The sequence below is a fragment of the Narcine bancroftii genome, chromosome 1, assembly GCF_036971445.1.
Source record: "Narcine bancroftii isolate sNarBan1 chromosome 1, sNarBan1.hap1, whole genome shotgun sequence".
Taxonomy (NCBI): Eukaryota; Metazoa; Chordata; class Chondrichthyes; order Torpediniformes; family Narcinidae; genus Narcine; species Narcine bancroftii.
The window spans coordinates 75906556-75933513 of NC_091469.1; the positions used below are offsets into that span (position 1 = coordinate 75906556).

The window sequence follows — 26958 nt, forward strand, 5'->3', positions numbered from 1 at the left end:
AAATTACAGAATTATCTGTTACAAAATTACCTGCTTCTGATAAATTCTAGACCTACTGAATAAATTCGTAGAAAATAATTTTGCACACTCAACGTGCCACAGAGGATGCTTATCTCAAACAAGTACCAAGAAATTCACCACCATTTAGTGCATTACACTTTGCAACTGGGGCTCATTTCAATGAAATAAAATCCCATCTCCTCCAGAGGCAAAACAACGGACCACTACAGTATCACTTTTAGTACAAGAATGAGTCAGAGTAAAACCTCTAGTATCCACTGGATGCAATTCTAGTTTTTTTTTTGTTCAAAGTGTTCAAATTTGTAGAGGGCGTCGTTTCTGTACCTTTCTATTCTAGTGAATTTTTGCCTCAGCAAAGTGCATTTGTGCCAAAATGTAGATGCAACAGTTCACTCAATTGATGTCAAATTAAGAGAATGTTAAAGTTCATCTTTATTTCTCCATTAATAAATGTTACAGTTGGCTTGTGTCGGCTTCTGCCCCCAACCCAACCCCCCCACCCCCATTCTTCTACATAACATTAGTGACATTGCAATCTATATCCAGTTTTTTATATTTACAAGTGGTGCAATTTTACCTAGTTTCCGAAAAGGAAATGTTTGCTGCTACTGAAGACCCCAATTCTTGCATTATATGCCCCTGCAGTTCACAGGCTAGGCAGAGAAACTAAACTACGTGTGCCTTGACTATCCAACAACAATTGGTGCTTGCAGAACCCTCTACTTCCAGACGACTCAGGCTCTAAATAAAGAACATGAAAAGCTACAAACACATGTTATAGAAACCAAAAAGTTATTCAATGGCAAAACCAAAACTGACGTTTAGCCCTAAAAGGGAAAAGATTTCAAGCACAACGTTCCTTCATGAAGTTGACCATAAAGTCCGCCAGTTTTTGAGTTTCTTCCACTGTCACAGCATTATATAGGGAGATTCGAATTCCACCGACAGACCTATTATTACAGAAAGAGAAAGTAAATTTAAACCTACTATTTAGAAAGAACATAACTGCACAGTGCAGGCCTTTCAGCCCACAATATTGTGTGAACCTATACAAACCTACTCCAAAAATTAAACCACCTGTACCTTGAGACCCTATTTTTCTTTCATCCATATATGCCTGTCTAATAGACCTTTAAATGTCCCTATTGTACAAGCCTCCAGGCACCCACTACTCGGTTAAAAAATACCTATGTCCTCTCCCCTTGATTGGTACTGATGTCCTCTGGTGCTTGCTACTTAACCCAGGAAAAGGCCTGACAATCTAGTAGACTTCTATTAAGCCGCATCTCCTCCTTCTTCGCTCCAATGAGAAAAGCCCTAGATCTACTAACCTTGCCTCACAAGACATGTTCTCTTAATACAGGGAACCTGCTAAACCTCCTCTGCACCCTCTTTTAGCTTCCACATCCTTCCTGTAATGAGACAACTGGAACTGAATGCAAGTGGTCTAAACAGACTTTTCTACAGCTGCAACATTTTTTTTTATATATATATAAACTTTATTTAAAGATTTTATCACAGGAATAAAAAAAATTACATTTAAAGAAAAGATATAAAATAAAATAATAATTACAATACAACATTAATAACCCAACTTAATTCAACCTAACCCCCCACATATACAAGAACTAAAAAATCTATATATATAAAAAATCCACCCTTCCCCTCCCCCAAAATAAAGAGTGAAGAATTAGTAAAATTAATAATATTATGTATTAAAAAAAACACAAAGAAAAATATGACAAATAAAAATAATTTAAAAAAACGATTTATCAGATCTAAAGGTGCAACATTTCCTCTCGACTCTTCAACTCTACCCCCCGGCTAATGAAGGCCAGCATACCATAAGCTTTCGAAACTAATCTCAAACAAACTACCCTATCAACCTGTACAGCAACCTTGAGAGATTATGGAAGCAAAGGTTCCTGTTTTTTCCCCACACTGATAAGTATCCTCCCTTCAAGTTTGACTTTGCAAAATGCTATCCAGATTGGACTCCCATCTTCTCCACCCAACTCTCCATTCTGTTGTAGGATCATCATACTCCCAAACTTCAGCAGTTTTGGAACAATTTGCACACATACTGTTAAATTAATGGAGTTTAGAAAAGGAATTGATTGTAAGATTTACCTGTGACCCTTTAATGATATCATGTTATTTTCAGCAGCTTTGTCAACAAACTCTGTTTCAAGAACATTGTCTCCATCTGCACTCCCAATGCGTATTGGAATATTCATTCTGCTTCTACAAGTTGAGGCAGCCAGACTCCTAAAAGAGTTTCAAATGAATTTTTAATCATTTCTTAAAGGGCACAAACAATGCCTTATTCCTGGATTCCGAACATCAATGTATTATTTACAGAACACCCTCAGCAAATACGCAGATGCAAAAATGGGTACATCAGAAATCGGCATTAGGCCACTTAAACTTGCGACAGTGTTGGTATTTAAGAAGGCTGACCTTTCGCCCAAACTTCTTTCTTGCAATAACCTGGTATCCCTCCATTTCCAAAAATTATTCAAACGTTAATGCACTCAGGGCCCCAAGCCTCCAGAAACCTCTTGGTAAAGAATTCCAAACATTCACCACCCTTGGGTGAACAGACGTTTTCCTCATCTATTTTGGATGTCTGACCTCCTACTTTGAGGCCGACCCCTGGTTCTAACCATTCGGGAAGGAAAATGATGATTGCTACAAAGCTTTGCATATTTCAACAAGATGGCTTAATTTTCCTTTTAAACTCAAAAAGGGCACATGTACCAATCTCTTTAAACCTTCCCTCATACATCATGGAGTTTCAAATTTAAACAAACTCAGCAAGGCATGAGGAGATGAAGTGTCAACATTCCTAGTTTGCAGACTAGCGCAACTCACTCCTGTGATGGCAAATCGAGTGTACAAATAGAAATTGCAGAAATAGAGGTGGCATTGTTTTGAGTTTAGAAGATTGAAATGAGATTTAGGAAGAGGGCGGCAGTCTAAAAAAATTAATGGTGTACCTATTTAATTCTGAGATGAATTCACTTTACATTAAATAACCTTCCTTGTTTGGAGGAAGACCACACTGGTATATACAAATGTTTCAGATTCAGTTTCATCAGGATCCAAAACAAAATTGGAACAACTTTTCTTGTATACAATTCTTGCAATAAAGCCAACGTGCTACTTGCATTACTTAATGCTTCCTGAACTGGCATATTAACTATGCATTATTTGTGTGCAAGAGTACCCAGGTTTGTATGAATACTTCAATCCTTCACCATTTTGTTTGCACTATTGAAAGGATTAACTCATATTTGGCACAATACATTTCATCTGCCAGGTGTTTGACTATTCATCAAGCTTGTTCTGAAGCCCCAAGACATCATCTTCCCCTCAATTGTCACTCATTAAGTTTGGGTTAGATTTTTATTCTATTATTTCCTGATATAAATTGGGAACAGCTGCCCACCCCTACCACCAAAAGAAAATGACCCATTTATCCTTCCACTTGCCTGCTAATTAATCCATGATATTTTCATTCTAATATTTGATAGGCAGCTAAAAGACAATATAATGTTGCCTTGCTTGGACTTCTCTCAGTAACTTTCCACTGCTGTAGTTTGTCTGGATTGACCAGCTGTACAGCGAGCAAAATAAGCTCTTACTGTACCTTAGCACTTTTTAAACGGGCTAATTTTTGGACCATCTTATGAAATCTTTATAGTTTCAGGTACCATCCACCCTCCAAACTAAATTACAAACATCTGGTCAATTATTAATTTGAGAGGCAATCTAATGTCACCAACCCACCAGTAACAAAATGTCCAGAATCACAATAGCCAAAGTTATTCAAAGGGTAATTATTAACAGTTAGCTTTATGTGTTTTAACAGTTTTCAGTCACCTTGCATTATGAGGTTTTAATTATGAGCTGCCTTTTTAAATGTTACCATTAATCTCACTAGTCTCAGTGAGATTTCAGGCAACATTCAATTCAGTCGCTGGCCCAGTAACAGCTTAAAATTCAAAACAATGCATGCAACATGCATAAGTAAACCAAGTCAATAAAGTGCACACACTTACACATAGAATCCATTTGATCCATCAATTACATCATAAATCAGCTTTGATTTCACAGCACAGTTCTGGCCCATTGTTTCAGCACCCCCAGAATTTTTGATCCATTGTAAGACCAATCCCATAATGTAAATACTAAAAAAGAAAAAAAAAACTATTATACTGAACATTTCATTTTGTCTTATCTGTGAAGAACATTAACATAGGTTCAGCCTGAAGAGTCATTTAAACTTCATCCAAAACTTCTGTACAGGTTAAGGAATCATTCTATGCTCACTATTGAATTGCTTCCCTACAAATGTAGATCTGCCATATTTTCAATAGAAGCAATATTCTTTATCTATTACCACAATCATCATTTATTCACACTTCAATATTCAGGTCCGACTCAATGACAATCGCATTAAGTGACCATTGTGCACTACTCTATTTCAAACTAGATGTTATATGTATATTGACTCTCTATAAACCTTGTAGAAAGCAGAAAGGAAAACAAATCGTCAAAGCTTCAGGAGCATAGTATTGAATTTTATACGTCAGGCAAATAAAAATACTCAGGAATGACTTGGTTCAGAGGGCAATGTGAATACTGTATTTTAGAGGCAGATCATCTACTGAGCATCATCAAAGACTTGTATATGAGAAAGAGACAAAGGGAAACGAGGCAAGCAATTATATCAAATCAGAAAGATTACTAAGAATTAATGAATTTAAATGTCAAATCATGAACAGGAAGAGACTGGCAGCAATAAACAAATTACTAAAGGGTATTTAGACTTGAAATAATATTAAGTTTAATTTCCATCTAAAACATTTGTGGTATCAGTCTCAGAGTTTATTGAATCTTGGTGGTATGTTCACTTCTATTACAGAGTGACAGCAGATTCATGTCATTCAATGAGGGCCAGACAGGGATGTCATTTCCATAAAGCAAAAAAAAAGTTGAGGGGGTACAACTCTGACTGCAATTTAAATACCAAATTCAAGAACAGCAGCTCCTTGCCCAAAGCTACAAGCTCAATTTTCCTCAATTTATTAACTCTATTCATTCCAATAAAGCAGAAATTGATGACTTCAAAGAAACATGTATATTAATAATAAATTACATAGTTTTTTTTTATTAATTTACCTGTAGATTGCTGGAGTGTTGTACAGAGAACTGCAACTCCCTTGCACTTTATAGTCAAAAATGACTGGACATTCTTTCAGTGCATATCCCAGAAGATCCTCTCTGATTATTACTACAGTCACCCCAGCACATCCGATATTTTTCTGAGCACCAGCAAAAATCAAACCAAACTGCAGAAAAAAGCAGTTTCATCACCTTTTTGCCTTACATCCAATTTTCAAAAACACAACAGTAAAACTCATTTAATACAGAGAGACTAGATAGTCTGGACTGGATTTCTGCAAGAGTGAAAACTCCCAAGGAGTAATTTGATAGCAACATTCTAAGCAACATTCGAAGGAAAGACAAGTCAGATAATTAGTTTTCCAATCACAGAGGTACCAAGAAGAGAATGGGAGTTAGAACAAGAGGGTTTGAGAACAGGCTTGTTTAAATGGTGAGTGAAGTGCTGGTCAGTTCTTTTCCGGCGAACAGGAGATAAAGTGAGAGTCGAGAACAGGTGTGTTTAAACAGGCAAGGGCAAGCTTCTTCCTCATTTCTTTCTCTCTATTTCATTGACCATGGGAATAGCACCAGGGCAGGGACATTTCTCTCCTGTTAAAGAGGACCCCAAAACCCAGCAGCAATAGAAATTCACCAAGACAAATACTTACTTAAACAAAAGTTGCTTTTAATATAAAAACAGGATCAATCTTTATAGTAGTAACTTAATCCCCTTCTAATTCTAAGCAGACAAATATGTAATATGTACATGTTCAAGAAAATTCTTTGATTTGCAGTCCAATCTCACTCCACCAAGTTCACTGGTATCAGGCAATTTTTATGCTGTGCACAGAATTTAACATTTATGAATTTTCACCAAGTTCTGGTGCTTAAAGTAATTGGTTACTAGCTCACGAAGGTTCTCATTGATTTCATTGGACACACGCACAAAATGATTTCCTCCATTCAGTCACTTCAGTGTCTTGCCAAAGAAACTTGCCCCAACATGGGTTTTCTAAATGACAACTTCTTCCAAGTTACTACAGAGTTCCTCTTGTTTCCCTTATTTCAGGAGAAACACTCCAGCCAGCCATTTCCTCTTGTAAGGACTACAAGGGCTTTCAACAGGCTGAACTCAACACACAACACATCTTCAAAATGGGGTTTTCAACAAGCTTGCCACATTGCAGATTCCAAAAAGCTATAGCAGAACTGTAGAACTCTCACTCTCTCTCTCCAAAGAATCATGTTTTTTTTTCCCCCCTCTGTTTACAAAACCATATGACCCCTCTTTTGAACAGCAAACTGCAATCAGACAGATTGCTGGCACTGGAGTCAGTTTTTTGATTCAGGCCATCTATTTCTTTAAAGACAATAGTCCATTTCTTCCACAACATTAGTCCAATTAACACCTACTTGTGAAGTCTCCATATGCACTCTTCAAAATCTCTGCTTATGCACAGCTCTTGCATTTCAAATGAGAGATCTTTTGTGAAAGTTAATGTCTGCTTTAGAAATGTCCTACACTAAACCTCCCCACAATCTCTTAAAGACATATTTATATATATGAAATTTAATATAACCCGTAACACTCCTCATGCAGAATGTGGAGTCATGGAATCCAACGACATCTAGTTGCAATTTCTTAACTGTGTTAAGGAATTGGAGCCAGATGAACATTGACTCCCTCAGGAAACCAAAGGGATGATGGACAGAAGTTACAGGAACACAACCACACCTTGGATGCAGGAGGAAGGTAGCTGGGTGACAGTCAGGAGAGGATAAGAGCACCCCTGCCACCATTCCCCTCAATAACAGAGCATTGATCAGTACAGTAATCCACCCATATATGCACGGGATATATTCCAAGACCCCCAACGGATGCTTGAAATCGTGGATAGTACTGAACCTTAACAGGGTATGCACTGTTTAACATCCACATTGGGCATCATGTGATGCGGACATAGTAACCATATTATACATTTAGCAAAGCTATACATGATACAATAGTATATCTGCAAACTTTTTATTTGCAATTAGGGATCAGTGTGGGGACCAAGGAGGGTAGTGGGACCCACGTGGTGAGAGAGCAGGGCAGTTTCAGACTGTAGTTGACCACAGTGAAACCATAGAAAGCAAAACCAGAGGTGGTGGGGGGTGGGGAGGAAGAATTATGATGTTGTGGTAGTTGTAGAGACTTGACTGACACAAGGACATGATTAGCTGAGTTTAATGTTTTAAAAGGGATGGAAGGGTGTGGGGGAGGGGTGAAAATGAAAAAGAGTAGCATTACTAATCAGTGATAGCATCACAGCTACAGAATGGGAAGACATTGTGGAGGGATCACCTACTGAGTCAATGTGGGTAGAAGTCAGAAACAGGAAGGGAACATTCATTTTATTGTGAGTAGACTTTAGCCCCCAAATAGCCCTCATGACATGAGGGAGCATGCAAATCAGCAGATTTTGTAATGGTGCAGAAATACCAAGGTTGTTGGTTTGGGAGACTAATTTTCCAAAGATTGACTGGCATCTCCTTACTGCAAGAGGATTTCAAGTTTAATTAAAAGCGACTTTTGTTTAAGTAACCATTTTTCTTGGGGAATATCTATTGCTGCTGGGTTTTGGGGTCCTGTGGGCTCGTAATAGAATGCATGCGCAGATTGCCCTATCTCTCGCCCCATTGATGACAATCTGTTCATGCATTCCAAATCTTTTTTTTTTTAAAAAGGCATTGGGTCCATCAAATTATGCTTCCTTGATGTCACTACAAGAGGAGCACCAAAATGATGTTGGGGAGAGGTAGCAGTGGGAAGCGATCTACGTGCGCTGATTGAATGGAAATATTTCCTTCAAAGAAGGAAAAGCAACCATGTTTATACAGGTAGACCCTGTCTTACCTTTATCAAAATGGATTCTGATCATCATAACTTTGAAATATCACGTCAGAACATCGCAAGTCAGAGTCTCTCTGTATGTGGCTGAAGATAGAAGATGGAGGGGAGGTCCTAAATGCTTAATTGTTTCAGTGTTCACCAGAGAGTTGGACCTTAGTTAATGCAAGGTCAGCATAGAACAAGATTATGTGCTGGAGTAAGTTGAGGTTTAGAAGGAGAAAGTGCTGGATCTTCTTAGAATCATTAGGATTGACAGGTCCCTGGAACCTGTGTTATTATGCATGTATAAAGAATTACATTTCCCAGTTGGCAATGTGCGTGAAAGGCACACAAACAAAAAGTAGACTGCGACAGAAGTTGGTTCAAGCAGCTCGAGAAAATAGCTGTTTCAGCATTAAAACCACACAAGGATGTTCTTCAAGTAAAAAGCATAACATGGTGTTAGAAGTCTATAATTAAGCAAGACAATAGTTCCCGTCATGGATAAGTCCTCCCACCGATGCAGTTTTCCGGCAATCTAACAGATCATTGGAAAGGTTTCAAACAGCGATTCAACATTTATTTAGAAGCTGGTGGAGTGGGAGAGACCAATAAAAAACAAAGTGTCAATAGTTCTACACATGATGGCCCAAGTTTTCAAATTGATGAGACAGTTTTCATGTTGGACAGTGACAAAGGACCACCTTGTTCCAAGTAAAAACATAAATGTTAGATTCAAGTTATTCTCCTGTGACCAGAAACAAGGTTATAAGCTTCGACCAAAACTTAACTGTCCTGTCAATTTGGAGATTTGCAAAACTCATTAGAAACAGAATAGCTTGTGGAATCTCAGATAATGGGCTTAGAGAAAGACTGTTGCGTAGAAAAGATTTGACACTGGAAAAGGCTGTGAATATGTGCAGGGCAGCAGAGACCATATGAGCATAAGCTAAGGAGCCGCACAGGATAGACAGCAGCGCACGCAGTATAAACAGAGAAGTCGAGCACCAAAAGTTTATCAAAGCGACAGCAAAGCGGTAAGCTCAAACACCAAATGCAGCCGGTGTGGAGGTAGACATATTCTAAAGATGTATCCGGTCTATGGAAACTCCTGCAATAAATGTGGGAAGAATCATCATTTTGCAAAGTTCTGCAACAGGGGCCACCAAGAGAAAGGTGCACACAGTGCACGAAAAAATGGAAGGATTTTTCAAGGATTCACTACCGACTGTTGCTGCCTGGTAAAACAGAATGGATCATTCCAGTGACTAAGAACAAGACAGAAATTCCATTTAAACTTGACACTGGAGCCCACGTAAATCTGTTGTCTATGGACAATTGCAAGACCTTCACTGTAAAGATCAAGATTTATCCAGTGAAATTAAAGTAACAGGCTACACTGGCGAGACATTCCAGTAAAAAAAGGGGCTGTACGGTGATCTTAAAACAAAGGGCAGCATCTAAAGTCACAGCTACTGATTGTAGAAGAGAGAGTACAGCCAATATTAGGTCTGATGCATGTGAAGAGCTCAACCTAGTGAAGAGTTTTCATAGTGGCTTCAGACTGATGAGCACAGAGCATTCATGGAAAGGTATGCAGATATCTTTGAGGAGCTTGGATGTTTACCTGGTGTACGCAAGATCCACATAGATGAGACAGTGGCTCCTGTTGTCCTTGCATGCAGGAAAGTGGTTTCCACTTAGAGACAAGCAAATAAGAACTAGCATGCATGGAATGGATGAAAGTTGTATAGAAAATTGAAGAACCAACAGTTTGGGGCAGCTCACTGGTCATCGTGCAAAAGAAAAATGCAGCATTCCATTTAAGTTTAGACCCAAGAGATCTCAAAAAAGCCATCAAGAGAGAGCATTTTAAATTGCTGCTGACATGGGAGGAAATCATGTCCTAGTTTGCAGGTACCAAGTGGTTTAGCAAGCTCAATGCGTCATTGGGGTTTTAGCAGATGAAGCTCGATAAGGCAAGTTAGAGACTATGCATTTCCAATACTCCACAAAAGGATACTGCTTTATTCAACTACCCAGGGCAAATTGTTTCCACCAGAAGTCTACCATAAAACCATCCATGTGATCTTTGAAAGTATACCTAGAGTTGAGACGATGGTGATTGACATTATTGTACAGGGGTCCAACAAGGATAAACATAATACACATAATACTAAGGCAAGTGCTTGACAAAATTTAAGTTTGTCGTAAAGATATGGACCTTCATAGGACATGTCATATCTGAACAGGGAGTAAAATCTGATCCAATAAAGACATCAGCCATTCAGAATTTTGTGAGGCCCCAAAACAGGAGGTGAGGCATTTCTTGGGGATGGTAACCTACCTGAATAAGTTCATCCCTTGTTTGTTGACTGTGTCAACACCACTTAGGTTACTTCTTGAGCAGATAAATGAGTGGATCTGGTCACATGAGCAATAAATGTGCTTCCAGGCACTCAAAACCATCCTACCTGAAGAGCATTCATTAAAATTTGATCCGGACAGGCACACCAGGATCTCAGCTGATATATCCCAACATGGCCTTAGAGCAGTACTACTGCAGCAGCACCAGGACACATGGCAACCTGAGGCCCATGCATCAAGGGCTTTAACAAGTGTAGAAACCAACTACACACAGATAAAGAGCTGCTTGCCAGCACTTATGCATGCAAAAGGTTCCATCAATACATTTATAGAAAAACTCTTGAAGTGGAGATGGTCCATAAACCATTGGTCTCAATTATGTCCAAACCACTGAACGACTCTCCCATGAGATTACAGTGCATGTTGAGGAGGATGCAGAAATATGATGTGAAAATGATCTACACACCAGGAAAGCAGCAGCAGTTGACAAAAAAGAGCAATCTATAGATTAATACAGAGATACAGGCCCTATGTTGACATGATTATCATCTCATTTCCAGTATCCAAGGAAAGAACTGAGCAAATCAGGAAAGCAATAGAGAGATGAAATAATGAAAGAGCTTAAAAAATACAAATCAGATAGGATGGCCAGCAGCTAAGAATGACTGTCCAATGGGTATTTGGGATTATTGGGCATGCAGAGATGCACTGCCAGTTGTGAAAGAAATTGCCTTCAAAGGGAAGAGGTTTGTGATTCCAGTGTTGTTATGCAAGGAAATGCTCTATATTAATACACAAAGGTCATTTTGGTGAGGAATAATGCAATTGTAGAGCTCAAGAGTTAATGTATTGGCCAAGCAATGAACCAAGACACAAGCCAGAGCACTGCTTCATGCGAAATATGCCTTACTTGTAGATTAAAGCAGCAAGCAGAACTGCTTTCACCATACCCTGTACCAGACAGGCCGTAATTCAAAGTTGGAGTAAATTTGTTTAACTGTAATGGGAAGAGTCATATAGTAGTAACGGACTATTTTTCCAATTACCCAGAGGTAACAACACTGCAGCCAACATCCAGCAAACCAGTTACCACTTTCATGAAAAATGTGTTTGCAAGGCATGGAGTTCCTTGTGAAGTAGTATATAATTTTCAAGCAGTAAATTTGAGTCCTATGCCAATACTTGGGGGTTTTGATACACAACTTCAAGCCCACACCACCCAAAGTCTAATGGCCTAGCTGAGAGTTCCGTGAAGGTGGTGAAGAGCTTCGAAGAAAGCACATGATAGACAAGAGGATTTCCACAAAGGTCTGATAGTGAATGATCATCCAATTGGCCTACTCCAGCACCTATTTTCTAATGATTCACAGAAGTTCGCCACTTACAGAATGACCTTTCTCCTGTCCAAATGCTGATGTATCGACACATACAGACCAACCTTCCAGTGTATGAAAATCTGTTGACACCCAAAGGAGCACACAAGGTCAAACAAGCTAAAATGGAAGAGAAAGTAAAACAGAAACAGTATCATGATAAGACTGAAAGGCCTTGCAGTCCTGAAGCCTTGAGTTCAAGTGCAAATCGGAGATTTGCCATATGTTAAATTCCACTTGTTAAATTCTGCCATATGGTCCATGCAAGGATATGTGCAAGAGAAAATAGATCCACATTCCTATCAAATCCAGGTAGCAGGAGGGACACTACTGAGAAGAAACTGTATTGGTCTACGACCACAAGTTCCAACCCTTTGTCAGTACACTTTGTCAGTACACAAAAGGGGTCAGCACATATAGAAAAGGAACATGTTACTCAGAGTTCACAGAAAGACAAAATACTAATGCAGCAAATGCAACCAAAACACCAGTAGCAGACCAAAAATGACAAACCAACTCAGAGGCTGATTGAAAGCTGCTGAGTGGAAAGAGACTGGCCACAGAATATAGACACTCTTATTGTGTAGATGTAGTATTGTGGGTTTTTTTTTTAAATGGAAGATGTGTTATTATGCATGTACAATAAAGAACTATGTTTCTTAGTAGACTATGCACACAGTTGGCATAGAAACAAAAAGTAGACTAGGACAGAAGTCAAGTGCATTGTGGTTCAAGCAGCTTGAAAATATAAAATTGTTTAAGTATTAAAATCACACACGGTTGTTCTTCAAGGAAGAAACATAACAGAACCAGCAAGAAATAACCCAGGTTTTTACAGAAAGTGAGGGAAGAGATTGCTAGGGCTTTGGCAATGATCTTTCAATCCTCTAAGATTGGAGAATTGCAAATGTGGCTCCCTTGTTTACAGGTAATAGGGAGAATGCTGGGAATTATAGACCAGCAAGCCTTGCATCAATGATGGTTAAACTCATGGAAAGGATTCTGAGGGACAGGATTTAATAAAGTCTTCTCAGGGAGTCAAGACCATATTAGAATAGGTCATGCCTCTTGACCCTAATTGAGTTTTTCTAAAAGTAGTTAAAAACAAATTGATGAAAGTAAGGCAGTAGATATGGTGGTTATGGATTTTTGTAAGGCAACATTCTCCATAATAGCCTCATTCAGCAAGTCACGAGGCATGGGATCCATTGAAACTTCTGAGTGGATTCAAAATTGGTTTGCCTGCAGAAACCAGAGGGTAGCAGCAGATGGAACATCTTCTGTCTGAAGTTCTACAGGGATCTATTCTGGCACCCCTGCTCTTTGTGATTTTTATAAATTATCTGAATGAAGAAGAGGGATAGGTCAGAAATTTTGCCGATGATAGGATGTAGACAGTGCTGGATTAGACTTGGTGAGGCCGTAAGCTATATAGCTTGAAGGCTACTTATTAAAAATATTACAATACAAATTATTTTCAAATGTATGCATTTACTGATTTCACAGTAATCAATTTATCATTTGGATGGCTCAATCTCTATCATAGATTACAGTACAGTCTGGAAACCATACTTAAAACTATTTAAAAATAAATACATTTAACATACATTAATACATTTTGGAGGCACCTGCAGATTGTGAGGCCCCAAGATGTAGCTTGTTTAGATTATCCCTAAATCCAGCACAGAGTGGCAGAAGGAATTCAATCAGACAACTGTAAATGATGCATTTTAGAAGGGTGCATAGCTAACTGCAGGATTCTTTTTGTGTGCAAGATGTGGGACTTGGGGCCCAAATCCACAGTCCTCTCAAGGTTGCCACGTAGGTTGATTCCCATTTCTGGTGCCATGCACAAGTCCACTGCTTCCCCAGAGCCTGCAACTCCTTATGGTATTGTGCCCAGAACAGGCGCTGTCATCTTGGGCACAGATCCCACAGTTGCAAGACTTTAAAACACCATAGACTCCTTTAACAGGCATTTTGAAGTTTCTCTTCACAAATGCAGCGTATGCCAAATCCCTCCAGTTTTTCTTTATAAATTCCAGCATCTTCAGTTCTTGGCACTGAGCTAATGAAGATGATACTGCAAAGTGCCACAATGGTGGCTGAAATGCCCAGTGTTTATTAGAATTAGATAGGCATTTGAAGAATCAAGACAAAGAATGCAGACAAACAGGATTAGAATAAATTGGCATAAAGATTGGCAGTATAGACTAGGCTAAAAGACCAGTTTCTGTGTCTAGTGTTATGAGCCCAGTGAACCCCAAAACCCAGCAGCAATAGATATTCACCAAGACAAATTAAAAGTTGCTTTTAATTATTTTTAAACATGAAAATAGGATCAAATTTTAACTTTATTGGTTGCAGGCAATTCTTACACTGTGCGAAGAATTTAACATTTATGAAGTTCATCAGCCTTTGGTGCTTGAAAGGTAAGTAGTTACCACTTAGGAAGGTTCTTGTCAGATTTCAGAAAGATTTGTTGTACGCTGGACACCCACAACTGATTCCTTGTAACCAGCCACTTCAGTGGCTTGCTGAAGAAACTTGCCCCTCCAGGGTTCTTCAGATGATAATCTCTCTTTGAGGTCACCAGAGTTCCTTTTTGTTTCTTTTATTTCAAGTGAAACATTAGGCAGCCAGTCCTCTCCTCTTGTGTGAGCCACAAGAGCTTTGAACAGGCTGAACTAAGCAGTCACAACCAGTCTTCCATATGGGGTTTTCCACAAGCTTGCCAGCTTGTCCTGTTCCAGTCCAAGCTGCTGCTGCTGACTGTAACACTATAGAACTGAATTCCCTCACACACACACACACACACACACACACACACACAGCCTGTTTTTCTCTCTCTACTTGCAAAACCACGTGACCCTCTTAGAACAGCATGTTCCACTCCAGACAGCCTGCAGAATTCTTTCATCTGTTGCCTTTTTGCAAACAACAATCCATTAGTTACATCTCTTGGGCACTCTACAAAGATTTTGCAAAGGCTCTTGGCGCCAGCCTGTCTAGCCTGACCAGAGCTCCAGTATTTTAAATAAGATCTGTTTTAAAAAGTGTTTGTATGTGACCTACACTAAAAAACCTGCCCCAATTTATCTCCCAAAAACATAACTATATACAAACACAGCACAATCTGTCACAGCATCATAAATATCCTGCCACTCTATGTAGTTTAGAGATCAACAAGACTCAACTTGTAAGTTAGGATTTTACTTTTAATTATCAAAACTGTCACAAATTATTAATTTTGCATTACAAAAAAATCAAGACCATTTTTGATTAGGACCTACCTTGGATACATCCACTGGCTTCGAAAGAAAACTGGAGGACATGTCACAGACCAGCACAGTTCCCTTTATGTCTGGGATAAAGGGGAATTCCACACCATGAACAGTCTCATTAGCACAATAGAAAATGTAAGAGGCATTCGGGTTCAAATTCCAATTGCTTGGGTTAGGAATAGCTGGAGAACAAGATAAATAAATCTTGAGCAGTTGAGATCTGATTATAGTTTTAATAGATTATCTTAAGATCAACAGCCAAATTATCAATTCTTACTTCTGTAAGCATCAAGCTTGGGGTGTACAATATTCACTTTTCCATATTTCTCTGCTTCTTTGGCTGCATTGGCAGACCAGGCTCCAGTAACCACATAATCTGCACTCCTCTCTTCTTTTAATCCAATCAGATTTAAAGGTACAGCACTGAACTGTCCAGTTCCACCTCCCTGGAGAAAGATCACTTTGTAGTTTTCAGGAATTTTTCTACATTAAAAATGGTTGCAGATCAAGCTTTTGTTTAAAATGATTCAATATAATTAATACTCAAAAGAAACTCAAGTCATTTTTTTTTTTAAATTGCAGAGAATCACTTCAAAAGTTTGCAACAGCTGTATTATTAAACAATCTGCACTCTGGCATTTCATAGTACAGTTGAACTGTAGGGTTTCACATGCAGCAAAGACAAAAAGGAGACATTGAACACCATGGGCTGAAGGGCTCACACTGAATTGTTTTAATTAAGCATGAATAATTTTGTTTAAATACAAGATCATAATATGTTGTTCAGGATTGCAGATTTAGTCAACGGAATACAAGTTTGTACCTTAATTTTAAAAACCAGTGTTGTTATTTGGAAGAATATCTTTTGTGTCCTTCATGTTCCTGCACACATAAAAGAATGTCATCAATGCATCACTAATGGGACCCGGCAAACCAAGTGCCCTGTTCACACTGGGCAACCCAGTATGCTGATTCAAAACGGATCGACAAGGATCCGTTAATTTGCCCCCCAACCACCAGTTTGGGAGCGTTCACACTGGCAGGTGGTTAATTACTGGGTTCAAGTGCCAGTGTGAAAGGAGCTTTTTTTTGATAGCACCTTGTTTGGAAGGCAGGGAACTGCATTCTTTAGGGCAAGTTACCTACTTAAAGTCCAATGCAAGTGGATTCAGCCCAGCGAGGTGGAAATGGTCACCCACAGAGCACCACAAACCCAGTTTAGGTCTGACCAATCAAGCTGACAGTTCATATCCAAACATCTTCCATTGAAATGAAAACTTCAAGTGACCTTTGTCAGCAGATACCAAACCCTACCCAGAAAATAGCATGGCCCTCTTGACAGCTTGCAGTGTGGTCAAAGTCCTTTGAACTGATTTTAAACAGCACACCAACATTATAAGCATATTTTAAAACTGTTTTAATTGATAAACTATTAGAAGTCAATTTAAAACATTAATGGAAATAAGGAAGCAACAACATTTCATTCAAGATCAATCACCTAATTCAAATGGTTGCATTAGAAACACTAGCCACGAGAATGACCAGACACATTCCTGCCAGACTCAGTCATGTGCCCCACAGCCAAGAACAAACTCAAACCCCTGGCACCTCCCCTCCACTGGTAACTCATGATTATTCCCTCCCCCACTAATACCTTACCTTGTGATAAGCCAATCACCCCACCCAGCACCTTCCCAAGTGATACCTTCCCTTGATACCCTCCCCCCACCCCTCTCCCCAGCACCTTCCCCTGTGATTAGACCCCCACCCTAGCACCTTCCCGTGATAATTTTCCCTTCTTGGACTTTGGTCGACTCCCTCGTGTACTCATTCCTTCCAATCACTCCCCCAGCACCTTCCCCTGTGACTGCAGGTGGTGTCACATTTGAGCCCACACTTACACATTCACCACATTCCAGCCCTTTCGAGTGAAGCAACACATACTTGTGTATTTGCAGGATTGATTTATTGCATCTGGTGATCACTTTGTGGCTTTCTCCGCATCGGAGAGACTAGAAGATCACTTCCATATAACCATAGAACCATATAACCACTTACAGCACAGAACAGGCCAGTTCGGCCCTACTAGTCCATGCCGTAACAAATTCCCACCCTCCTAGTCCCTCTGTCTGTACCAGTGACAGGGTCTAGTGGACAACCATTTCTGTCCCGCTCCCAGGCTCACAAGTCTATCCATGGCCTCGTAATATCCCATCAAGACTGCCCGTAAATTGGAACACTACCTGATTTTCTGTCTGGGTACTCTGCAACCAAATGGCATTAACACCCACTTTTTCAGTTTCTGCTAACCTGCTCTCCCTTTCTCTCTCCCCCCATCTTCTTTCCCTCAGGTCTCCACCCCCTTCCCTCACCATCTTTCCTCCCCTTGCTTACTGCTGTACCCTCCTTTCTACCCATTACCTCAGGCCTTTGCTCCTCCCCCTCACCTTTTTATTCAGATGGCTGCCAACATTTTTTCATACCTTGATTAAGGGCTCAAGTTCAAAACATCAGTTATGTATCTTTGCTATATAAAGGACATTGTTGAACCTGCTGAGTTTCTCCAGCTTTGTGCTTTAACATCAGAAACAAGTTTATCACACTAGGGAGACATAGTTGGCAACTCTCATCAGGAGGCACTTTCCAAAAAGAAACATGTCCTCTAGTCCAATGATGCTCAAAACTAAATGCATGTTTAGCACTAGTGTACACTTCTCCGGTACATCTTGCGCCTCACAGTTCGGCGGGCAGCAACCTCCTTTGAAGAAGACCGCAGAGCCCACTTCACTGACAAAAGACAAAGGAGGAAAAACCCAACACCCAACCCACCAATTTTCCCTCGCTGCAACCGTGTCTGCCTGTCCCGCATCGGACTTGTCAGCCACAAACGAGCCTGCAGCCGACGTGGACATTTACCCCCTCCATAAATCTTCATCCGCGAAGCCAAAAGAAAGAACACTTCTCCCACCCACCCACCCTCTATAAAGAAAAATCTGCAACTATTTATTGATCCATTTTCACAGATGTATTTGAATACTGTGCTCAGTGTATATGGTTGATTTAAGTGCTTGCTCCTTACAGTAGTTCTCGCAGGTCATTTTCAGCAGTGTTGGCAATTTTGATGAAGTGTGCCGATCTATGGCTCATTTCTGTTTAAAGGAAAGGATGGCATTAGAATATAATTGACAAATGGAATCAAGTTAATCCAAACATTTGGAATCTTACCAAGAACACTAATTCCAAGTCCTCTATAATCTAACAGCTCTTTCTGTGCTTGAAGTAGGACCTGAAAAAGAGTACAAAAACCATGCAGTAAGCAGAGGAACACCATTTTAAAATCCTAAAGCAACAACTTTTATCAATTGCCTCAGAAATTTTTCCTATTTTCAGAACTCATTTCTCCTTCACCTTTACTGTACACGGAATATAGTAAAGGTCATTGGTTGGATTTTAATATTGAAACTTCCAATGAAGTTTCAATCCGCTATCCAATTCTTCTGAATCCAGATGGCTCAGCATCTGGATCATTGGGTATTGGTTCCCATATTGCTTTTAAACTCATCAGGTTTACTACAAAAGTTACCACTGTATAACAAAAGAGTCAGTGTATAATAAGGCAACATTCCAGAAAACCTGCTGGCCTTGCATCATAATGTCCCGAGGGTGTTGTGTTAAATGCAGTTACCATATTCAGAATCAAATGTAATGCTTCACCTATCATTTAATGCATTTTAATAAACTTGTGCTTTTATAACCATGTTTCCTTTGGTCTCATTTCCGAGGACAGCATTAAAAGGAGCACATTGTGCAACTGAGTTTAATGATTTAAGGTGCATTATGCGGTCAAAGATCAAGTCAGCTCCCACTGAACCATCACTCCTCTTGGAATGCCAAAGTCTGGGGAACGTGTTCTTTGCATCTTTTACCACAAACAAATAAAAAATGATCACATTTTTATTTATGAAATAGAGTCTACTTCTGTAAAGCAGCACTAGGAAAAACAGTAGTAGTTCAGTGAAAGTTATTGAAAAACATTATAATTAAAAGGAGACCATATGGCTTCAAGCATGTCCAGAAATCCAACAAGATCATGACTAATCTGATTGTTGGCCTTATTCCCATAATCTACAACTCTCCAATTTAACAAAATCTCTCAGCCACACAGTTACCGAGTGACCTATTATGCACAGCTTCACAACCCTCAGAAATGCAAACTCCTCACAACTCATTGTCAACAACTTAGCCTGCAACTCTTTCCTCAACATGGGAAGAAACTTAATATTTACGCCATCAAATCTGCTCAATTTTGTGCACTTCCATGATAAGACTGTTGTCAAGAGTTTGAGAGAGAATGAAATGCAGAGTGGAACTACTACCAAGAGGTTCCAAAGCACAAGGATGAAAAGGTTCAGGAGCTGCGCAGTACAGTCGTATTATGAAATTCAAAACTAAAACAAGCAATTGGACACGAAGTTTAAAGTGACTGATGAAAAAACAATGGTGTTTTGGAATGTGCCAAACTTAAGGGGGGGTGGGGGGGGCGGTGAGAAAAGTACTCATTAATAAACATCTTTGACAATTCAAAACTATTGGTAAAAAGCTTCTCATCTCAAATGCCAACTGCAAGTAGCTGTGTTTCTCATCAAGCAAAATGCTGAGATCTTAGTCTTCACAACAATAGCCATCAGCTCCATTGTATCCCTACTGTTGTTTTCCCCAGTAGTGCTCCATGTAATCTCCTAGCACAATTTTATTACCATATTCCTGCATATTGACTTGCATTAAATATAAAACTTAATGTCACAATATCTGAAAAATTTGATTTTTCTACTTTTAACAGGCCTGTTTGGATTTATTGAGTTTGTGGTTAGCAACAAGACTTGAAGCGAGAGCATGTGTCTGAAAAAGCCCTGGCAAACAAAGTATGCAGATACTGAGGTCAAGTATATTCCAGTGAAAGTGACAACTCCTTGGCTTTTAGCAAATCCATGGACAAGGATAAGAGAGTAGACAAAAATGGTAAAGTGTTACATAATTATGCTGGGAGAGTAAAGTGGGAACAAATGTTCTCAGGAAAATGCGTAGCAGAAATGTGGCTATTTTAGGACCATTTGCACAGGGCTCTGGGTGGGCTTATTCCATAGAAGCCTGGTTGATGTGAGAGGTGGGATAGCAAGTCAAGAGGAAGAAGGAAGCATACACAAGGTTTCGGAAGAAAAAGTCAGAAAGGGCTCATGAGAATTATATGGTCACTAGGAAGGAACTTGAGCAAAGATGCAGGAGAGCTAGAAGGGGGAACAGAGGGCCTCAGTAAATAATATCAAGGAAAACACCAAGGTGTTCTACATGCCTGCGAAAACGAGAAAGGTGTCCAGAATGAGGGTAGGGCTGCTTCAGGGTAAAGAGGGAAACATGCATCTGTAAGGCAGAGGAGATCCAAAATGAATTCTTTCTTCAATTTCACCAGGCAGGACCTTGGTGAATGACAGACCAGGCTAATATGCTGGACCATATAAAGGATAGAAAAAGGTGTGTTGAATCTTAAAAACATTCTGGTAGACAAGTACCAGTAATAGCAGGGATGTACCCCAGGTTATAAATGGAAGTAAGGGAAGAGATTGGCTGGGCATTGGCAATGATTTAGATATCCTCCCTAACCACAGGAGAGGTATCAGAGGATTGGAGAATAGAAAATATCGTCCCCTTGTTTAAGGGGATAGGGAGAAGCTTGGGAATTATAGACCAATGAGCCTTATGTCAGTGGCTTGTAAACTATTGGAAAAGATTCACAAGTGTTCAGAGAAGCATAGTACTCTTGGGGATAATCAGTATGGCTTTGAGGGCCATGAAGTGCCCCAAAATAAATTGATTTTTTTTTAATGAGATGACAAAAGGAATTGATGAAGGTATCATCATGTGCTATAGCTGGATTTTATTTAAGCGTTTGATAAGGTCCCCCATGGTAGGGTCATCCAGAAAGTCACAAGGCATGGAACCTTGGCTGCATGGATTCACAATTGGCTTACCTTCAGATGGCAGAGAATAGTATCAGATAGAACATTTTGCCTGGAGTAGCATTCTGGGACCCTTGTTCTGTGATTTTTATACAAATGCCTCAGACATAGTGGAGAGGTGGGTCAGTAAGTTTGCAGATGATGAGGTTGAAAGTGTTGTGTACAGTGTAGGAGGCTGACACAAGTTATAATAGGATACAGTTTGAACTCTGCCAATCTTGACAAGAGCGAAAAGATGAACTTTGAAAGGTCAAGCTAGGTTAATGGCAGGATTCTTAACAGAATGAAGGAACAAAAGAACTTAGACTCCATGATCAAGGATCCCTCAAGGTTGCTGCACAAGTTAATAGGCAGTTGAGATGACAGTGTGCTGGGTTTCATTAGTCAAGGGATTGAGTTCAAAAGCCAAGACTATATCAAGACTACTGTGTTCCATTCTTGTCACCTCGTTACAGAAAGAATGTAGAAGCTTTAAGGTGCAGGGGAGATTTATCAGAATGTTGCTTGGATTGAAGAACATGTCTTATGAAGCTGTAGTGACTGATCTAGAGTTTTTCTCTTTGGAGAAATGAAGGATGAGAGTTATCCAAGAGACATACAAGATTATGAGATGCATTGATAGGCAGCATATCCTGCATCTTTTTTTTCCTGGAGTAACAATAGCAAAAATTAGAGAACATTTGTTTAAGGTGAGTGGAAGAAACCTTAGGGGAGATGTCAGAGTCAATTTTTTTTTTAAACCAGAGAGTGGAATCTGCATGGAATGAATTGCCAGGGGTGGTGGTGAAGGCTGGTACAAAAGCAACATTTAAACTGATAGGCACACAGATGCAAGAAATACAGAGGGTTATGGGTGCGAGACTGGAAAAGATTAGATTGTTCTGTAGTAGGTTTATACAGATCAGCACAATATCGTGCACCCAGGGATCTGATAATTTACTGATATCTATCATCGAACAACTCGTCATTAAATTGTACATTCAATGAAAATGAACCACAGATTAGGAAAATAACTATAGTTGTTTCAATGAAAATCTTTTTAACACACAAGGTGCTTTAAATCTATATTTTAAACCCAAATAGAATAATTGAAGAGTATTTCAAGAGCTAAAATATAGTGTACATCATCCCTTGTGCAGCTGACAGACATGATTTTCCAGCTCTTGTAATGGTGGAATATTGGAAACAGCCAATGCAGCGTGTTCCAAATGGGAGGAAGACAGGTGGGATGAATAGGCCAGTTAGTTTAACATTTATTGTTGGTAAGATGCTAGAGTTAATAATCAAAAAGGAAGTAACTAATCATTGAATATAGCCAAATCTAGTCAATTTAACAAAAACAAGTTAACTGTCATTTCAATATGTACCAAAACTTTTACTTGCTCCAGCCAAACTGGTATGTCAGGGGTGGGGGAGAGAATATTCCTTAAATTACCCCAGTAGAGACAATAAATAAATTTGCTTTGCATCCATATCAACAATCAGGATGATAATGTGGTAGATTATATCAGTCAATTTGCAGATATCACCAAGGGGTTTCAGTGGACAGCAATGAAAGCTCTCAAACTTTCAGCAAGATCTGGAAGAGCTGGAAAAATGGAAGATGGAATTTAGTGCGGACAAGTGTGAAATATTGCAGTTTGGAAAGACAAACGAAAGTAGGAAATGCAGGGCACTGCAGAGTGTGATAGAACAAAGGGATCTGGGAATATAGTTACATAATTCCATGAGAGTGGTAACATAGGTAGACAGGATTGTAAAGAAAGCTTTAGATTTATGAAGCCCAAAGTATTGAATGTAGTTGCATTGAAGGTGTACAAGACATTGGCAAGGACAAATTTGGAGTATTATGTCCATTTTAGTCATCTACCTGCAGGAAAGATGCAAATACAATTGAAAAAAGTACAGATAAAATTTACAAGAGTGTTCAAGAACTTGAGCTGAGAATCGAGGATAAAAAGATTTGGGCTTTATTCCCAAGAGCAGAAAATGAGGAGAAAATGGATAGAGGTATTAAAAACAGTATCAATAAGAGTAAATACAAATAGGTTTCTTCCCCCCCCACCAAGATTGGATGTGGCAAGAACTAGAGGACAAGGATTAAAGTAAAAAAGGTGAAATATTTAAGGGGAACATTAGTAGGAACTTTTTTCCCCACTCAGAAAGTGATGAATGGAATGAGCTGCCAGCTGAGGTGGTGATGCACATTCGATTCAGACATTTAAAAAATTGAATAGGTGCATGGATGGGAGGGAGTACACAAGGGTATGGTCAGAGTTCAAACATGATATCACACTCAATCTTGTGATTCTTTTTCCTGCAGGCAAGGAAAAATTTATTCTTCGTCCAAAAAACTGTACTGGCGAAGATCGATGGGACCAAGCTGAATGAACAGTTTGGTGTGTGTGATATAGAGAATTTAGGTTAAAAAGACTTAAGTTAAAATGTGATGATTAATCATAAACAGGGAAGCCAGAACGGACAGAGAGTTTACTAGCAGTCAAGGACAGAAGGAGCTGCTGAATATGTTTTTTTAAACCTATCTTTTCATGGTCATAATGAGAGACATGCAGGAGACAAAGGATTGATAAGAAGTGTGAGAAACAGAATTCAGTGAATGTAGAGTTCACAGCGTACGTAACGAACGTGATAATTAATAATGCAGTTATACTCAGAATGTTTTTGTAATACTAACCAATTAAAACAGTATTAATAAGAAGGGGAAGGGCAAATAATAAAGGTATAAAAATCAATGCACTGTATGTATCGGGGCTTAGCTGGTGAGAAACCAGTTGAGTCCAACTCTGCAGACTTGTAAATAAAGCTTGTCGTGTCATCAGTTTTAAAGAGACTCATGTGTGAGAAGTTTTATTTCTGACAAATGGGGGCTCGTCCGGGATCCACACTCCGGCCGTGAGGGGAGGCGAGAAGAGGGACATCGGAGGCGGTGCACCCCGCTGAGTTCAGCGGCTCCTAGTCCCTTGCTCGTCGCTTCGGGCGGCTTGAGCGAGTGGTATCCGGACAGGGTGACACGACAAGACGGAGAGGAGAAGGGTGACGGTTCAATCCCCGGGAAGACACCGGTAAGTGACGACTTAAGATTGTGGTTTGGGGATTGGGTAACAGGTGTAACGGGATACACCTGTTTGGATAAAAACCTAACGGAATAGATTAAGTATAGATCTTTTGTCGTTGTGTGAGGACCCTGTCGCGGGACTCTAGGATAGACCCCAGGGAAACCTCGGCGGTAACCGAAGGAGGGACAGCACCTCCGACGAAGTGCCGAGAAGAGAGGGGTCAACCCCAGGAAAACCTCAGCGGTAACCGAAGGAGGGACAGCACCTCCGACGAGGCGTCTGAGAGGAAGGGAGTAGGGTCCAGAGCGAGAGGGTCCTCAGCAACGATAAACAGATCTAGGTGGGAAAATGGGAGGATCAAAATCTAAGGGCTCGTCTGAAAATTCAGGACAATTCCTGGGAGTACCCCTTGACAGCCCTTTGGGGAGAATGTTTGAAAATTGGGATAGTAAAAGATATCGGGACAAAAACAAGAAAAAGATGGTCCAATATTGTCTCCTTTGGTCAAAACAACCTATTAAAGGTTCCTCGGTCTGGTGGCCGAAATTTGGATCTGATGAGGATTGGGTTAGACAAGCATTAAACATATATGTAAATTCGAGACCAAAGGTGAATCAAGAAGAGTCAGCATATGCATTTTGTTGGGTTCCCTGGCCAGGATCCTTAACAGAATGTTTTAAATTGAGAGTGGCAGGAGAAAAGAAATGGGAACCTCTGGACAACCTTCCCCCTCCTTATATTCCCCCGGTGCCTACTGCGCCCGAGGAAAGCTTATTACCGGAGGGGAAAGGTGATGAATCTGATTGCCCCGAAGGGGGCCGGGATAAAAAGGATGAATTAAGGGAGTCGGACCCTAAACTTCCACCGGTAAACCGACCCTGGACAAGATCCCAGACTGGTCCAGGACCATCAAAGTTTTCAATAAACCTAAATCCCCTGAGAGAAGTTCCTATGGGAGGACCGGGAGGGGGAACGGGATATGTGAATGTTCCCCTAACTAGTACAGAGGTGCGGGGATTTAAGAAAGAAATGAAAAAGTTATTGGAAGATCCTATAGGACTGGCTGAACAGCTTGACCAATTCTTGGGACCAAACACATATACGTGGGAAGAGATGCAGGCAATAATGGGAACATTATTTTCACCCCAGGAGAGGCAGATGATTCGACGGGCTGCCCTCCTCATGTGGGAATATGAACAACCTGGGGACCCTAGACCCCATGAACAAAAATATCCCTTAAATGAACCCAGGTGGGACAAACGAACACCCGAGGGATTGGCAAGTATGAGACAATATAGAGAGTGGACAATTAAAGGGATACGGGAGGCTGTGCCAAAGGGTCACAATTTTACCAAGGCATTTGGGAACCACCAGGGGAAAGATGAATCCCCTACTGATTTTTTGGAGAAGGTGAGAAAGAATGTCCAACAGTATGCTGGTGTGGACCCTAGTACACCAATGGGTGAACAGCTTATTCGAATTGAATTTGTTTCCAAATCATGGCAAGACATTAGAAAGAAACTAGAAAAGGAGGAGGACTGGAGTGAAAAACCCCTAAGTGAACTGTTAAAAAAGGCACAAAAAGTATATGTGCAGAGAGAAGAAGAAGATCAAAAGAAGGCGACAAAGGTTATGGTACAGACTATCCGACAGATGAATGCTGAATCCAGAGGGGAAAGAAAACAAAACCTTCCTCTAAACAATCCAAAATATCCAAGAGAGGGAAGACCCCGGAGGTTCGTTAAGTGCTATTACTGCAATGAGGAAGGACACTTTAAGAGGGAATGCCCCCGATACAAGAGGGAATTGCGTGCCCTCGAACTTATGGAAGAAGATTAGGGGTGTCAGGGGTTCCAAATGTTAGGGACCAAATATAAGAGGGAACCCCTGGTAAAACTAAAAATTGGTCCCAAGGGAGAAGAGGTGGTGTTTATGGTGGACACAGGAGCGGAACGAAGTAGTGTAATAACTGTGCCAATCGGAACTGAGCCTATAAAAAGTAATTTGACAATTTCTGGGATAGAAGGGGCTCCCAGAATGGTATCAATAATTCCCCAAGTAACAGTGAAACTGGAAGAAAGAGAAGGGGTACAAGACCTCTTGTTATTACCTTCGGCTGGATTTAACCTCCTAGGAAGGGACTAACAGGCTCTCCTAGGTTTGGGTGCTCTCCCTGTGGACGGAGAAGTGCGAGTCCACCTCTGCGCTTTAAAGGAAGAGGATGAACGGCAGATTGACGAGAGAGTCTGGTATAAGGAGGGAAATCGAGGAGGTCTGGACATCCCACCTTTACATGTCACATTAATACCAGGTCATCAGCCGGTAAGGAAACGTCAGTATCCTATTTCTTTGGAAGGGAGAAAAGGGCTACAGCCGGTAATTGAGACTTTAATACGAGACGGACTATTAGAAGAATGCATGTCACCTTATAACACCCCTATACTCCCAGTAAAAAAGTCAGATGGATCCTATCGCCTAGTTCAGGATCTAAGAAGTTTGAATGCTATTGTTCAGACCCGCCACCCAGTGGTGCCTAATCCCTATACTATTATGAGTCGGATTCCCCCAGACCATGAGTGGTTTAGTGTTATCGACTTGAAGGATGCCTTCTGGACTTGTCCGTTAGAAGAGGAAAGTAGAGATATGTTTGCGTTTGAATGGGAAAATCCATGGACAGGTAGACGGAGACAGTTTCGGTGGACTGTATTGCCCCAAGGGTTCACTGAATCTCCAAACCTGTTTGGACAAATGCTAGAACAAATCCTGATGGACTATCCA

At 40.2% G+C, this 26958-nt stretch overlaps 1 protein-coding gene across 2 annotated transcripts in view; it reads right to left on the reverse strand.

Annotated features, from left to right (window-relative positions):
* Positions 1 to 488: 488 nt before the first annotated feature.
* Positions 489 to 26958, reverse strand: part of LOC138759938 (phosphoserine aminotransferase-like) — a 41386-nt gene continuing 14916 nt past the window's right edge. For both annotated transcript variants that reach the window (XM_069930420.1, XM_069930421.1), the window contains exons 2-9: positions 18315 to 18375; positions 18169 to 18238; positions 15367 to 15572; positions 15099 to 15271; positions 5209 to 5378; positions 4086 to 4214; positions 2152 to 2289; positions 489 to 971 (exon numbers count right to left, since the gene is read on the reverse strand). In XM_069930420.1, coding sequence (XP_069786521.1) covers positions 866 to 971; positions 2152 to 2289; positions 4086 to 4214; positions 5209 to 5378; positions 15099 to 15271; positions 15367 to 15572; positions 18169 to 18238; positions 18315 to 18375 — 1053 coding nt within the window. In that variant the 3' untranslated portion in view covers positions 489 to 865. The remainder of the gene's footprint in view (positions 972 to 2151; positions 2290 to 4085; positions 4215 to 5208; positions 5379 to 15098; positions 15272 to 15366; positions 15573 to 18168; positions 18239 to 18314; positions 18376 to 26958) is intronic.